This window comes from Corvus moneduloides, chromosome W, assembly GCF_009650955.1.
Source record: "Corvus moneduloides isolate bCorMon1 chromosome W, bCorMon1.pri, whole genome shotgun sequence".
Lineage (NCBI taxonomy): Eukaryota > Metazoa > Chordata > Aves > Passeriformes > Corvidae > Corvus > Corvus moneduloides.
The window spans coordinates 20699192-20716185 of record NC_045510.1 but is presented as its reverse complement, the minus strand read 5'-3'; the positions used below and the strand labels follow the sequence as shown (position 1 = coordinate 20716185).

General features: G+C 37.7%; 1 protein-coding gene across 1 annotated transcript in view; it reads right to left on the bottom strand.

The window, feature by feature from the left end:
* The window catches only part of LOC116437440 (nipped-B-like protein), a 126544-nt gene extending 122256 nt beyond the window's left edge, over positions 1-4288 (bottom strand). Inside the window, exons 1-3 of the mRNA XM_032095084.1 lie at positions 4145-4288; positions 2311-2476; positions 1070-1200 (exon numbers count right to left, since the gene is read on the bottom strand). Of these exons, the coding sequence (XP_031950975.1) occupies positions 1070-1200; positions 2311-2476; positions 4145-4208 (361 nt within the window). The 5' untranslated portion in view covers positions 4209-4288. The remainder of the gene's footprint in view (positions 1-1069; positions 1201-2310; positions 2477-4144) is intronic.
* Positions 4289-16994: the final 12706 nt, after the last annotated feature.

Below are 16994 nucleotides of genomic sequence, written 5' to 3'. Positions count from 1 at the left end.
ACTCTTTCAGCAGCTGGAAAAATTATACTCTGCAACAGCTACCTCCAAACCCAGACCCTGGAGACTCTTTTCATCGTTTAAATTTCAGGATATATGTATCAATGACCTACTAAATATTTAGCATTGCCTTTCACATTTTCATTCCTGGAAATTTCTGCATTCTTTCAAGGAACATTGTGTTCTGTCCTTAGCAAATTCTTTTCAAATGTTGTATTGCTTTTTACTCACTAGCCTAGGTGAACAAACTTAATAATCTAATTTTATTATCTTTCCCCCTCCAAAAACACCCTAACGCTTTCTATTCCCTGTGGTCTCCAGTAACACTTCTATTTATATCTCTACAATGCTATCAAAGCCTTATCCTCACATTGTGAAAACTGAAAATCCCCCTACTCATTTCTTAGTTTAGTATTTAAAGAAAATATTTCATGTGCAAATGAAGAAGTCTCCAGATCTACAAGTAGAATCTGTCTGATTAATCCTTTGCTTGGTCTCTCCCCTTCTCCATCTTTGCTATCCAGCAGTATATCTCACTAAACCTCAGAAAAGAATTAGCTATCAAAACAGTAAAATCTGTAGGGCATCACAAATTGCTGAGAAGAGGAATGGCAAGTAGATGTTACATATGGTTCATTCAACCTTATTCTTTACCCCAGAACTATTAAAAACTACCACTATGGTGATATACTTTAATTATACAGATTTTCAATATAGAACAAGGTATCTTTTCCCAACTTCAATTATTTACTAAGACAAATATATAAACCTACCTATAAAGAAATTAAAAAAAAATTACTTTAAAATAAAACCCACTCATCCTAGAAATTAAACTTTGTAGAGAAATTCAACATTATTTTTTACAAAAAGACCTAGTAGAGTGCATTTCTGTGCTTATTCTAATACAATCACTCTTAGAAGATGTCCCGATACATAGCTTTATATCATTATCAAATACAAGGTAAGGCATAAATATCACAGTTGTGCTCTCTACATATTTGTGGTTAGTATCAGCCTCCTAAACTTACAGAACAACATAAAACTCAATCAATAATCAATCAAAAATCCTTACCGCTTTGTACCCCATATCTGTTTTGCATGCTTTTCTCCCTGAAAACATTAGGATTCCTTGCCAGGACAGCCTGCAGCAAGACTGGTATATCTCCCTCTGGATCATCACTGCCAAGGTTATCTTTCAATTCTCTGGAATTGTGGAAGTAAGCAAATAAAGAGGCAAATGCATTATCAAATTATAAGAAACCATGAGCCGAGTAAAAAAACCCAAATAACCAAAACCAATCAAAACCAAATCAAAAGACAGCATTTTACTGTTAAAATATAGAAAATACCCCACCAAATCTGCACTGCACCACTGTTCTCTAAATCTACTTTTTTCCTCTCATGCTAAAGGAATGGCAGAAAAGGTATTCCTACTAGTCTTCAAAATTATTTTCTGTTAATAAGCACTTATATATACATGGCTGTCAGTTTCAGACTACTATAAAGTTTCCTATGTCCATTTCTGTATTGTGATCTTCTCCATAAAAGAAGAATACTTTGTCAAAACATCCAGAAAGTACTATTGTAGGAGTGAAAATAAGTTATGCATAAATGCATAACATTCACATTGCAGCCCAACACTGAAAATCTTTTATTTTAGAAAGGGAAATTGGCATATCTTTGACATTACAGGATTCCCTTTGAACCTTCAAAAATTTTCTATAAATGCATCCATATTTTCACTTTTTCTTTGCATTGATGACTTTGAAGAGCTACTTTCATTTGATCAAAATAATAGATTGGAACACATAGGAAAAAGATAAGGTTGTCCACATAAGACAATTCAGAGGACACCAGTGAAAAATGAAAAAACCAAAATACTTGCTGGTTCAATTCTTAAATATTTTAAGTTCAATATCTAATCAGAACTGACATAGATCTTGCATGGGTGTCTCAAAAAAGTATCTTTTTGTGTAATACTGTGTATATAATTTGTCAGTGTACATAATTAACCAAAGTGGAACACAAATGACTTTTGCACAATCAATATCACAGTTTGTACTCCTAACTAGCAAGAATGGAACAAACAGATCTATAAAAAAAAAAATTAGTTATGCATAAGGGCTGTCAGACAATTACTAGCATTCTGACAGAAACAATTAATTCTTATACAGCAGTAATCTGCTAAGCTAGCCTAATAAAAAAACCTGCACATTCTAATTTTCAGATACAAACACCCTTCTCAATTCAGTTCAGTTTAATTTAAAGTAATAAGGATGGTGATCTGATATAGCTGAAGTTCAAATTACATACATGTGATCTGTTGACACCTGATTGAGACTGTGGATGAGCTGTGAAACCAAGTTTTCATCCCTGCAAGCCAGAAGGCAGTTCACCTCTTCAGCTATCCGTCCATTGAAAAGCAGGCTTTTTGTTGTGGTAGCAGGTAAAGGTGATGGAAGAGGCAGCTGGTTCAAAACTGTTATCAGAAAATAGAAAGGAGTTCAGAATCATTTCATGAAACAAGAGCATACAAAGACGGACACCTTCTTACTCCCTCATGTGATTAAGAAAGGAAACCTGACAACTACATTACTTGCATTAATTACCTTGAATGTGCCTTGAAACTTGGAAAAATTAGAAAGATCAGCAAAACATTTATTAAAACAGTATAAATTCAGCTAGTTAATTAAGCCTACTCTACTACCTCTACTCATCACGTCCTCCATGTTTTTAGGGCAACAGGACTTGTCAATTCCAATACCTTCTTTTCACATAGAGAGAAATAAGGTGAAGCAGTGACATGCCTTTCTCTTTCATGCACTCCTGAGTTTCTGAACATCAGAGAAATATGACAGAGAAAGAAGCAAACGCACCTAACACAAGGGCTAATCCCACCAAAGGTAATTCAGTGTTTTAAGAAACTCTTGCACCAGGAGTCTGGCCAGTGACTTCTACCAGTTAAGTATTTTCACTTGAGAACCATACCTGCAAATAATTAGTGCTAGAAAACTGTCCATAGCCCAGAAACCTATGATTTGCGTCCTGATGGCCCATTATTATACACACATAATGGTACATATATACACATATAAATACATAAGCAGCATCTTCCAATTTAATAATTCAGAATATCAGAAAGACATGAAGTGTTTTTTTCCCCCTCATTGAATTAATTTGCTTTTTTTTACTATAGGCAATTAAATTCAATTGCTGGGTATATACTTTCAATGTCTCTTGAAAAGTCTTCAAATTTCAACAGCATAATAATAAAACAAGAGCTCAGAATAAGCACTTGGATCACTAAGTCCAGTTATCCTCAGACAGCCAACTGAGCTATAAACTCTTGCTTACACTTTATAAAAAAAGATGCATCTTTCTCCTGATTTCTCTTATAGGAATGGCTGTTTTAGGACTTCGTTATAGTAATGATAAATCTCCTCTAAGTTTCCACTAGAAATTTATTTTTGGTCAGATTATAAGCATTTGGTTTTGTGCCAGCATCAGCTTTTAATGTAAATAGTTCTTTCTCTTTCCTTGCATTTTGTCTTCCTGACATATTTAAAGACAGTACGCACACCTCATCTACTCACAGCCAAGAAACAAGCCTCATAGGTTCAGCTGCTTATTTCCATTCTAGCAGCTACTCTTTGCACTTGTTAATTAGAGCAACTTTTTTTGTACTTTGTCCAAAACTAAGGAACTAGGTTTCAAGTATATTCAGAACATTCCACAACTCTCTATCTGAACATCAGTCTAATAACCTCTCTCTCTCCAGTGAAGATGATGATATGTATGTTTTAGAGAAGTATTTCGTCATTTATATGTTTTTCTATATTTGTGGGGTTCCCAGATATGTTACTGAATGATATTCCAAACAACGAATTCCTATATTTTATGTTTTGGGTTTATTTAAGGGCTTTTTTTTTTAACCTACATTTCATGTTTCAATTAGCATATTATGTTCAAATATATTTTTAAAATTCTAGCAAGGACGAGAAATATTTTAATACCAAATCTGATTTTGAACAGATTTACTTTTAAGAACTTTAAAAACAAAATTATTTTTAGTATTTTGAAAATGCATGTATATTTAGTGAAGAGGTAGAAGGGAACATAGCAAAGACAAAAAAAAAAGAGTACTTACGGTCTGTAAGACTAGCAATCCCTGCAAGAGTAGTGATGGGAACATGAGGCATATCCCCATTCATCCTGAAGTTCTGGGATGGTAGCGACTACACAGATATTTTAGTTCAGGTGCCAGCTATCATTACTTCCCATCTCCCAAGCACTAAAAAACAAAAACAAAAAAAACCCAAAAAAACAACAACAACAAAACAAAACAAAAAAACACACACACAAAAAAAACAAAAAAACACAAAACCAAATTAAAACTCTCAGTTTACTTAAAATAATTTTAAATTCAATAACATAAATGAAACATAGACCATAATCTCAGATGTGTAGTAAGTAAATTTTGTCAAAAGTGGGTAGAAGAATGTAGAATTTAAATATCAAATGGCATTAGGCAATCAAAAGGCAAGCTTCTGGTTTCAGAAGCAGAGCCCGTCACCAAAAAAGATGCAACATAAGGCAATCAAAAGACAATTTGCTCAGGTTATACGATACCAATGCAAAAATTGGCAACAAAACTTCAGTTGGCTCATAATGCAGTGGACCGCACCTAATCCATAATCAGTTTAAGCAATTAGCTACTATATTCACTTCTCAGTTTTGGAGGAGATATTTTTCATATAAGAAGTTAGCAAAAACAAAAGGAATAATTTACAGCTGCAAAAGTCAAACAGTAAGCAAAGTGACAAATACAAAATCTTAGTATATTTTTGTCATGGTTTAACCCCAGCCAGCAGTTAAGTGCCACGCAGCTGCTCATTCCCACCACCACCCACCCCAGGTAGATAGGGAAGAGAATCAGAAAAAGGCAAAAATACATGGGATAAGAACAGTTTAATAATTTAAATAAAGTAAAATATACTACTACTACTGCTAATTGTAATGAAAAGGGAGATAAAAAAGAGAGAGAAATAAAACCCAAGAGAAACAAGTGATGCACAATACAGTTGCTCACAACCCACTGACCGATGCCCAGCCCGTCCCCGAGCAGTGATCGGCCTCTCCCAGCCAACTCCCCCAGTTTATATACTGGGCATGACATTCTATGGTGCAGAATATCCCTTTGGCCAGTTCAGGTCAGCTGTCCCGGCCATGCTCCCTCCCAGCTTCTTGTGCAGTTCCTCCCTGGCAGAGCCTGAGACACTGAAAAGCCCTTGACTCAGGGTAAACACTGCTCAGCAACAACCAAAACATCAGTGTGTTATCAGCATTATTCTGTACTGAATCCAAAACACAGCGCTGTGCCAGCTACTGAAAAGAAATTAACTCTGTTCCAGCTGAAACCAGGACAATTTAAAAAATAGTAGTATTTCAAAATTTATCTGAAAATATCTCTTTAATATTAAGCACTCTCTGGTCAAACTATTACCAGGAACTGTTTCACCCCCTCCACAGAAAGAAAAGGTTTAGTCACCATTGAACTAGTTTGTTTATGTCCTGGAAAACAGCATAGTTTATATTCAACTACTGAAAAGGAATTTGTTCATCTAGTTTTCACTCACTATAAAGATCCCAATTGTAAGGAAGTCCACAATATTTAAAACAAACAAACAAAAGAACAATAAAAATTCCAACCACCAACAACTCCCCCCCAAAAAAGATCATCACAATAATTTGAACTGTATTTCCAAAACAACAAAAATTTACAAACACCACACATTACAATCCACTATTGTTATACTAATGAAATGAAAAAATTGAGCATGATATTTTCTGAAGACAAACAAAATAAATTAAAGGAACTTGCTGTATATACATTTACCTATAATAGACAGGCTCCTGTGTTAACAATTCATGAAATAGTAAGACTTCTTTGGTCAGCATTTATGTTGTTTACTTAAGATTCTGAAATAGTGATTTGTTTATACTTACTTTACAAGTCAACAGTTTTGCAAATTACATATACAATACATATAAACCAAAATATCACTGGCATTTCCTTAATAATCTTTATCTCATTCTTTCTTATGCCACACCAATGACAACATATAACACCACTGCTAATACATATGTGCAGATTCTAAGCAAAACAAAGAAATAATGTTCTAAGTATTTTTCCTGCATAAAGTTTTCATGAACCAGTGAAGTTAACTTTTCAGTGTTTCCCTATCTACACAAAACTAAATTATTTGGGGTGGGGGTGGGGTGGTGTGACAAGGGACAATACAACCAATAAACAAAAAAACCATCACCCAACACTGAGATTAAACAGAACTGACAATGAGTTAACTTGCTTTGCTGCACCTGCCACAGGCTCATTCCCACCACTAAATTACCTTTGTTTGTTAAAAATATAGTACATTACAGGTGCAGAAATCTAGTTAAGGAAACTGCTGCAGATAGATATATGCTGTGTGGGTTGCTGTGTTTGGGGTTTTTTTAATCCAGGAGAAAACAGCCTTCAAACACACAGAGCAGTTTCAAACACTACTTGATACTGAAGCTTCTTTACCTGAAATAAATACCAATACAGAATTTCAGTTGCTTCTTAGTTCCATAAATAAGCAATTCTTAAAGAAAAAAAAAAAGGGACCTAACTTTTACCACAATGAGTCTGCAACAGCAAACCCACAAGAGCTAACAACACTTTTAGAATTTAAGTTTTCATTTAAAGGTAAGAAGTTAAAGAACACCTTTCACACATAAGTTATACATACAAGAAAAAAACCATGTCCAAAGAGCTCTCCTCTCCTGACTTAAACTGCATCAAAACTGATTAAGGTCACATAACTATTCAGTATTATTGGAAATTCCATATGTAAAACAAAGACAAGGGGGGAGGGCAGGAATCTGTTTACTTTCTCTTCATGTTCACCTGGGAAAGCTGTAAACATCAGTCACTAATAATGCAAGTTCTTTCCTGGTATTGCTGCTACAGTAATTATACAGATATTAAATGGAAAAAAAATCCCTCCAAAAGTAGACACTTAAATTAGAAACCTTCTCCACAGATACATAAGAAACATGAACTGGCAAGATCCAGATCCAAGAGTGGAACAAGTGCAGACAGCTAGGATGGTCAGGGAAAGAGTAAGTTTTCCAAGAGGAGAGTAGAAGGGGCTGGTTTGTTTAGCTAACAAAACAAAGGTCAAGAAGGGATGTGGTTGCTCTGTCTAGGGCAGTCAAAGAAGGTTACAAAGGAAGAATGCTCAAAATATCAAGCAGTTAGGGAAAAAAATTGACAGCTCAAGACAAGATATGTTATTTCACACAAAATATCAAAATATCATGCAACAATTAAGGGTTTGACAAGCCAGACAAGTCAAAACATACAAGTTTTGTTGTGTTTTGGTTTTTCATTCCCAACTCTAACAAGAGTAATTTATCAATATTTAGAACCTTTTATATTATCAGCTTTGTGCAGTAGCTACTACCAGTAGTAGTGCAGCATTTCTACCTCTAGACTGAAAAAATAAATCTGTTACTTTATGTCTTGGGGATAGTTTTTATCCCATATCCATTTTTTTTTGTTTTGGTTTTTGTTTTGTGTCCCGAATGGCCACTGCCCCCCTCCCTCCCTCCCCCCCCCCCCCAGCTCCGGGAGTATCATGGGGAGTATCATGATGGGTGAGAGGCAACCTGGAATTCTGTGAGGGGTGGGGGCAAGGGTCTGCTGCTTCCTTCCAGTGGGGTGATCATCTCAGCAGCCATGCGGCGCAGTGCCTCTGACTGGAGATACTGTTGCCTTGTAGTTTTTCCATGTTTCTTTTTTTTTCCCTTTTCCTTCAGCACTGTGACTGGGGCTTGCCAGCTTGCTTCTCTGCTCCTCTGCTTGCTTGGGAGCCCAGAGCCAGTGTATGCTACGCCAGGAGCCAGGAGCCCTCCCCACCGGGCTGCTCCCTCTCTGCAGAGGCCCAACCCCAGGACCAGCCATCACCGGTGAGCTACCCAAGGGAGCGATCCCCCGCCAGCCCCGCTGTTTTCCACTGCTGCTTCAGGGCTTTTTGCTACACTTTAACCTGACATCCCATACCCACCCAGAACACCCTGCGGCTTCTGGCATGGCTCCGGAGTCTTTGCTACACTTTGTTTGCCACCCCGGGTGTGCCTGCCTCTGCTGTTCCAGCCTACTGCTCCGAGGTTTCCTGCTGCAGTCCATTCAGCCCCCTGCAGCTGCGGGGGAATCATCGCACCTGCCCTGCCCTGCCGGGAGCCAACAGCACCCCTGTTGGCTGTGACCATAACTACAACAATGGGGAAAGTGCTTGACAGCCGAGAGAAGGCTGTTACTGGGTTTCTGCTTTTGTTTGTTGTTGCTGCCATTGTTGTTGTTTGTTTGCCTTGTTTACATATATATATATACTAGTAAAGAACTGTTATTCCTTTTTCCATATCTTTTCCTGAAAGCCCCGTAATTTCAAAGTTATAATAATTTGGAGGGAAGAGGGTCACATTTTCCATTCCAAGGGAGGTTCCTGCCTTCCTTGGCAGACACCTGTCCTTTAAACCAGGACACTTTAATATTAGCTGAATTAAGGAAATCAAAGAATTGTTGCATTGAAAAGCTTTTAAACAATGCATCATTGTTGCAGTTCAAACAGAGAAGTAGAAACCCAATTTACATATATGCAAAGATAGACTTGCATATTCAATATATACATATACTCTTGCTGCTTTATAAGAAAAATCAGATATTGTAAAAGACATTCCAGGGAGGAAAAAACTACAGTGCACAAAGGAAGTGATACAAAGAACCCCTTTGAAAAAGGGAAACAGTGAAAGGGCAGCAGATATTGAGAGCAATGTATGAAAACCTATCATCATAACATAATACACAATAAAAGAAAAAATGAAACCAAGATAGCAAGGACAGTAATATTGAAAAAGTTTATGCTACAGGTAATAACTACACATTTAAAGCACTACTTCTGTATGTTGTCTTCTTTCCTTTTGTCAATTATATATATTCTCATTTACTGGAAATTAACATTCCAAATAAAATTCTTACTGAAATGTTAAATTTAAAATGTTGCTCACTGGTTGGGGATTTTTAAAGTGTATTGTGGTTTAACCCAGCTAAGCACCATGAAGCCATTCCCTCACTCCCCCTTCCCCAATAGGATGGGGAAGAGAATCTGAAAAAAGGTAAAACTCATGGATTGAGATAAAGCGTATTGGGTCTGGCTAAACTGGAGTTCATTTTCCCATAGCACCCTCACAATGCTGTGCTTTGCATTGGTAGCTAGAAAGGTGTTGAGAACACACACACCAGTGTTTTAGCTTCTGCTGAGCAGCACTGGCACAGCATCAGCACTGACTCTCCAACATCCCCCCAGCTCAGATAGAAAAGCTAGGGGAAGGAGGAAGGGAGGGCATTCGTTATTCTACAATGTTTGCCTTCTGGAGCAACCACTACATGTGCTGAAGCCCTGCTTCCTGGGAAGTGGCTGAACATCACTCACTGATGGGAAGTAGAGAATAAAATATTTTGTGCTTTTTTCCCTTTGCTTGCACACAGGACTTTTGCTGTTGCTTTAGTAAACTGCCTTATCTCAACCTACAAGGGGTTTTTTTCCATCTTATTTTCTCCCCTTTCTCTTTCCTCTTGGTTGAAATACATTCTTGTCCCCTCAACAAAAATAACAGTTCTTCCATGGCTTATCTACGTACATTCATGAGAACATTGGAAAACAAAATAAAGGGAAAAATCTGTTTATGTGCAGTAATACACAGGCTCAATAGTAATGGAAAGATAAGTAACTCAGGATTCAGAAATTTAGTATTTACATTTCAATGTTTCATTCCCCATACTCCAGAGTATTCTTTAACTTATATCTTTAGATTTAAAAAGTAACATTGTAGTGGGTTGACCTTGGCTACCTTAGATGACTAACCTAATATATTTCTGAGAAAAAAGAGATAAAATTAGATAGATTAAAATTAAATTTTAAAGAACTGCTAAAATATCAAATCTCTATAGCTTTTTTTTTTTTTAACATTGTATTAAATAGAACATGTTAAATACAGTTCTGTTTTATGTAGTTTATATTACGAAATTTTTAGTTAGGATGAAACTACTTTTAAAAATTGTTTTAATTTCTTATATGTTGAATAGCATTGTACTGACACAGTACAATGCTCAAAGTTGATTTCTGCAGCTGCACAAAGTAAACCAGTACAACTCATTTATTAGCTACTTTATAATTTAGGTGAGCAGTGAACTCTTCTTTTAAAACAGCAAACATGCTATTATAAATTTAAGAAGCCTTGCCTCAACCAGTTTTAAGCTTCCACATTTTGCAATAAACTACTACTCTTATTAGATACTATATGAAGCTCTGCTAGTTATCAGTCCATAAACTGTCCTTAAAAAAAATTAAAAACTCCCACGCTTAAAGAATGAGAGGCAGAAAGAGGATGAATTATTATCCTCTTGTTCTCATTCAAATAAGATGCCATGATCGAGTACATCAGACAGATTTAGGTACAAGAGGGCAAATTTCTGGTTTCTATACCAGAGCTACAGTTTGATACAATGACAGTACTTTTGCCACACGTTTCCAGCATGAAATGCTTTTAAAAATAGTTTGAAAACTACTAAGGAAGGAGATAGGGTTGCCAAAACATAGTCTAACACTTAAGTTACATAGAAAAAAGAAGCATACACAATCACAATATAAAGCATTTTAACACTAATTCAATCTCAGAAAAAGTCAGTATTGGAAGTGAGCAGTAATTAATCACTGATGCAGCTGCCTAAGGTTAAAATAGTAATGCAAGAAACCTGATATGAAGCTAACTTGAACAACCAAAAAGGAGGGCAGCATGTGGGGGGAGGCAGAGAGAAAAGGTGAGGGGGATTATCAGAAATCGAGAGGACTCATTATTACTGATAAAACCCCATGAAACACATCAACATTTATAACCAGAAAGTTCATGGCATATACAGAATAGTTTCACCTACAATACTGGCTACAAAAAATTAGGTTTGAAAAGAGAAAAATCCCAGAAAGCACAGAAATCCCAGAAGCACAAAAAATGAAATTCAGTGTACTAGTGAAATTGATATGTTTAGTTCAAAAAGCGATCAGCCAACAGACTGAGTAATGCTGACAAAGCAAGTGAAAAATTAAAAAGTTTGAGATAAAAATTATTTAGCATAACTTCTAAACCAGTATTAGCTTGATGTTTTTTCCTAAAGCTATTCCAATAGTAGCTGCTCAAATCACTACAACTACTGTAACAAAAGAAATTTTAGTGAAAAGTACTGTACTGGGCCAAGTGACAATTGCTTCTGAATATAAAGCAACCTTTGGAAAAATATTTTAGAGCATCAAGCTCCTTCCTCTGTGGCTATTGTCACAGTGATTTGGCCTCTGCTGTTCTATTCAATAACAATGACACTGATGCCTCTGCTGCCTATGTGCTAGTAGTGGCAGTGACACCACAGTAAATGGCAAGAGAAGCCACAATAAAGGTGGTGGAAGCATACAGAAAATGAGGTCTGGGGATTCAAGGAAAGATGCCCCCTAACATAGGTGTGCACCCACAGTTTCTACAAGGGTAGACTAACATAAAGCATAATTGTGCTTTGCACCTGTAATAACCCTTCCCTGGGGAGGCGAGGAATTAACACAAGCAAACAACAACAAACAAAACCAAACAAGACTAAGCCATGTGCAGAGAGCAGATACCTATGGGTAGTATGCAGCTTCCCTAACCTATACTACATGAATGTCTAGCAGGAAATGTTTACTTTTCTTGCTACCTTGGAATCGCAAAGGGTGAAAATTCATTAGAACACAGTTTCCTGAAAAGAATGAACAGCATTAGTATCTTTTCCTGTTAAAGCCATTTCCTTCTTGTAAGCACAGGAAGCTTTTCCTTTTTAATTTTATTTTCTATAAAAATAAAAAAGCACTTATAAACAATATTCTCCACTTTAAAATAGCATCTCAAATATTTAATTCAGATGCCTTAGCACTAAGAACTCTTTAAAATGAGGCCATATCACATCCTTCATACACAAATAAATCAGTTAACCATCAAGAAAAAGCCTATTCATTAAGGCAACACAACCCGTCTCAAAAATTTGCAGAAAATGAAATTATATTTACAAAATGTTGTGATGATCAGCAAGTGTACGTTATTTCAGGCAAAGAGAAAAATGTGAATCTCAGAATTACTGATTTTCAAGGAAACTGCCCAATGCACCATTGAAGCTATACAAAAAAAAAAAAAACAACAAAAAAAACCACTGTTCCATGGGAAAGTGTATTTCCTGCTACTTCATTAGAGAACTAATGCAAAACAGAATCTGGTTTAGGAGCCTTACTGCTGAGACAGCTCAGTTGTTGCCTTAAAACATGGGGATTAAATTTAAGCAAATGGAAGAGAAATCTTGCACCTGGTTTCAATGTAAGATACTACTGGCTCCTTCTCATTAAAAAGGGGTACCAGATCAAGTTCAACTGATAAGGTAGAAAAATCTAAACCAAAAATTTGTATGTTTCAAAAACTTGAGTTATATAAAATACACATTATTTTTGCAGTTATGTTCACCAGTTCTGCAAAAGAAAGCAGCTAAAACTTCTGTCAAGGACAATCCAGTTATTCAGGGAATTTATTACTGCTCCTTTACATCTTTTTAAACAATATCTTCTTTATGAGCCTTTCAACATCAAAGATTCTGACACTACTGAGAGCTACTGAATTATTTTTGTTCTGCAGAAGTGAACATAGAATTAAACTATAAAATCTTAACTTTGCCTGGAAGCAGTCATGATATTAAGCATAACTGAGAAATTCAAACATAAAGGGAAAACCCCAAGCTACTTCAGCACTTCATACATTTATTTACCATCTGTACTATATATTCCTCATGCAACTTCCATTGCAACAAAAGGTATATCTATAATTATGCTCTTTTTGGTGAGCACAGCCTTTTCAACGTTTCAAGCAGCAGCTGATATTAGATACACTCCATTGTATTCAAAGATGTAGAGAAGAGCAAGAGCTATTAAAAGGGTTTGGTAGGTCAGCTCTGTCAAATGGAAAGCATTTTAGGTTGTAACACACATCTTTGCTTGTGGATACAAAAATGCTGCTAGCAAGGATTTTCTTGCTATTTTCTAAGTCCGTGAGAGACTTTTCTCTCTCACAGAAGAGGTAGCAGAGTTATGTAAACAACCAAATACCTGCAGCCTTGAAAAGTCTTGTTTATGGTATAGTAGAAAAATATTTTGACAATGGATGTTTTAGGATTTTAGCCAATCACCCCCAAGGGGTGGCTGATCCTTGTCCAATTAGACTATGAAGAAAAAAGTCTATAGAAGAGTTTGTAAAATAATTAAATAAATCAATCTTGGTGCACAATTCCTGCCTGCTGGATCTTCTCTCCTCCTCCTCCCTATGGCTGCGAGACACAGTGATATACCCTAGGGCCTAGGACTGCGGTAATATTTGTTAACAAAACAGTTGTGACAGAGAGGAAGTCGTAACTTGAGTTTTCTTCAACTTCTTGACTGTCATTTATGTTAGTTGGTAGTAGCATTATCCTTTTCTAAAAGCAACTGTGTACTTAAATTACTTACATTTTAAAGACTTTTCTTTCTTTAATTAGGTTGGATCTTAACCAGGCTGAAAACTTAGTGACTAAACACTGGATCAAAATCTATTCAATTCAGGAGTCTTTTTCAATTTTTAATCTTGCCCTTCTGTCTTTGAACATTCTCAGATGATTCATAACCTTTATAAAACAAAACTGGCAAGAAATATACCTGTTGATTAAGTAGCCGATTTTGCACAAGATTTGACATCACACCATTTTTGCCTCTTTTTTGGCTTTGAAGGACAATTAAAACACCTCTAAAATTCTTTAATACACATTAAGTAAACCAATGCACAACTATAACATTTCTTTAAAGATCTGCAATAAATACCAATGGAAAATTTTGTATTTCTGAATATCTCCAAGGATGGAAATTCACTGAGAATTTATTTCCCCTTGAATCCAAACATTATTTCCCTTACTGCCAACTGCAACTGTAGCTTCTTTTGTTGCGTACCTCAGAGGTGCTTGTCTTCATCCTCTGTATAAACACTCATTACCTAGTTAAAGGCAGCATTTCAAGCCCTCTTAGCTTTTTTTTCACCAGTGTCAACAAACCCAGCTACCTCAGATTCTTCTACATTTCATGCTCCAGCCCCCCAACCATCTTGGTGTCCCTCTGTCACACTTCCTCCAGTTTGTCAGCATCCTTTTTTCTTTTTAACTGATCGTGTAATTTACATTCTGGTTTCAGACCATTTTTGTTCTCACAGGCTACAGCATACTTCATTGTTACAATTGTCTTCTCGGCATTTTGAGTCCACCTTTTTATCTTTTCCCTTCAACCAGCTTCCATTTCTACTCCACTATCTTACAGCAAGACTTGGCATAGCTTTTTCCCCACTTGATGCTACATATCACTTACATACTGTCTCACAACATGCTACATTCCACCTCCTCCATGCCATTAATAAGGTCAGTTCCCTCTATGATTAGCCCCCTTCACACTAACAGCCAAAAGCTTTGTTCTGTCTTTTGTATACAAAGTACATTTCCAAGATTTACCACAAGTCCTTTGCACCCTTGTCGTGGTTTAGGAAGGGCACTCCAAAACTACAAGCCACTCATCCCCCTGCGCCTCCAGTGAGAGAGACATAAGGCAGAGTTTATGGGTTGAGATAAGAACAATTTACTGGAAACAGCAATGAGATAAGAAACAAACTGTAACAGCAACAATATTAATAACAAAAGTATACAAAAAGAGGATGATTTACATCCAAAAAATTCTCATGGAGCCCAAACACATGAAGTGCGGCCTGAGGCAATAAACAAAATGGCAGACAGACCCTCTGCACCCATACTTTTTCTCCCAACCACAAGTCACGCACCCTTCTTGGAAGTAATAATTCCTTACTTTTGTCCCCCAGTGATGATCTGAGTGGTATAGAATAACAACCTAGACACACTCACATGGCTCCAGGTTTTGCCCCCTCACAGCTACTGTGAAAAATTAACTCTGTTCTGGCTGAAAAGCAGGACAATCCTCCACCCTGAAATCTCTTGTTTAACAATATTCTCTTTGAAAAGCATGGAACACTTGTTGATTGTCATACACAAGGTACAACTTGTATACCCTATTTATATAAACTTGTAAACATAACTATACTTACCTACTTCATGTATCCACAAATTATCCCATCTTTCCTGAGACTAAAAGGTTATTGCAACTTTCTGTTTAAAAAGCAGTTACACAGCTGAAGTAATGAGCTACTCTCTCATCATTTTTGAAAACTGCTAAATTCAGGAATTGATTTTATTATTTTCCTGATGAATTGCTGAATGAGTTTTAATTTAGTTTGGTACAAGAACTGTGGTCATCAAGATTTTCTCTATCCATATATTGTCAATATTCTAGCTTAGGGCTGCTCTTCAGGCTACTGTGCATCAGGTGAGCTAAGGTAACTGCATGTGACTTCCTGAAGTTTTGCAACTGAAAAACAGTAAAAGTAAAAATATACCTCTGTCAATATTTTAAAATATTATGCTATCACATATTGACAATGGAAGTTTAGCACTAGAAAACATCTGCTTTATACATCAGCAAGCTTTCCATTTTATTTACTTTATGCTGCCCCCCCTCGAGGAAGCTGTGGACTGGATGAGGTCTCCCCTCAGTCTCCTCCAGGCTGAACAAGCCAAGTGACCTCAGCTGCAACTTGTAAACCTTGCCCTCAAGGCCCTTCACCATCTTGGTTGCCCTCCTCTGGATGCTTTCTAATAGCTTTATATCTTTTTTATATTGTGGCACCCAGAACTGCCCCCAGGACTCGAGGTGAGGCCGCCCCAGCGCAGAGCAGAGTGGGACAATCCCCTCCTTTGACCTGCTGGCGATGCTGTGCCTGATGCACCCCAGGACATGGTTGGCCCTCCTGGCTGCCAGGGAACACTGCTGACTCATATTCAACTTGCCATTGACCAGGACCCCCAGGTCCTTTTCCATGGCGCTGCTCACCAGCCTTTTGTTACCCAGTCTGTCCATACATCCAGGGTTGCCCCATCCCAGGTACAGAATCCAGCACTTGTCCCTGTTAAACTTCATATGGTTAGTGGTTGCCCAGCCCTCTAGACTATCTAGATCTCTCTGTAAGGACTCTCTACCCTGAAGGGAGTCAACAGCTCCTCCTAGTTTAGTATCAATGGAAAGCTTAACATACATTCAACTCCTTCATCCAGATAATTTATAAAAACCTTAAAGAGCACTGGCCCTGTGTTGGGGTTTTAGTTTAGTTTTAGTTTTTTCCTGTTAAAGGAATTTTCTCCCATATGCATGTTGCTAGGGGACAAATAGCTGTACTTAAGAAAGACAAAAAGGGGGGTGGGGCGGGCCTGGCTACTCCTTTGTTTACACCTGGGTGTGGGGTCAGTTCGCTCTCAGTGTCTGGAGAGAGAAGCTGCAAAGAAAGGAGCTGCTGGTTCTTTTTCTTCGGCCGTTTTTCTTTCTGCTGGAAACAACGCCGGGATCCCAAAAGCCGCTTTCCCTGCCCTGCTGGAGGCCAGGCTGTGGCCGCCCTGCCCCGCTGCTGCTTCGAGTTTTCGCTGCGTTGTAGCCGTGCTCACCCTGCCTGCCTGGACCTCCGGGGGGTTCCCCCTTTTGGATACATCTCGTCTGCCACCCGGGATTTGTGTTTGTGCCTGCCGCTCCAGCCTGCCGTTCCAGCCTGCTGTTCCCGAGAGTCCGGGATCGGCTGCCCAGCGGTTTGTGAAGCCTTTGTCCCATCCCTTCCCGGGATCCCAGGGCACTGGTGCCGCGTGCTCCCCGAGCTCGCTCCGTAGCGCCCCCTGCAGCCGCGGAGGAACCATCGCACCTGCCCTG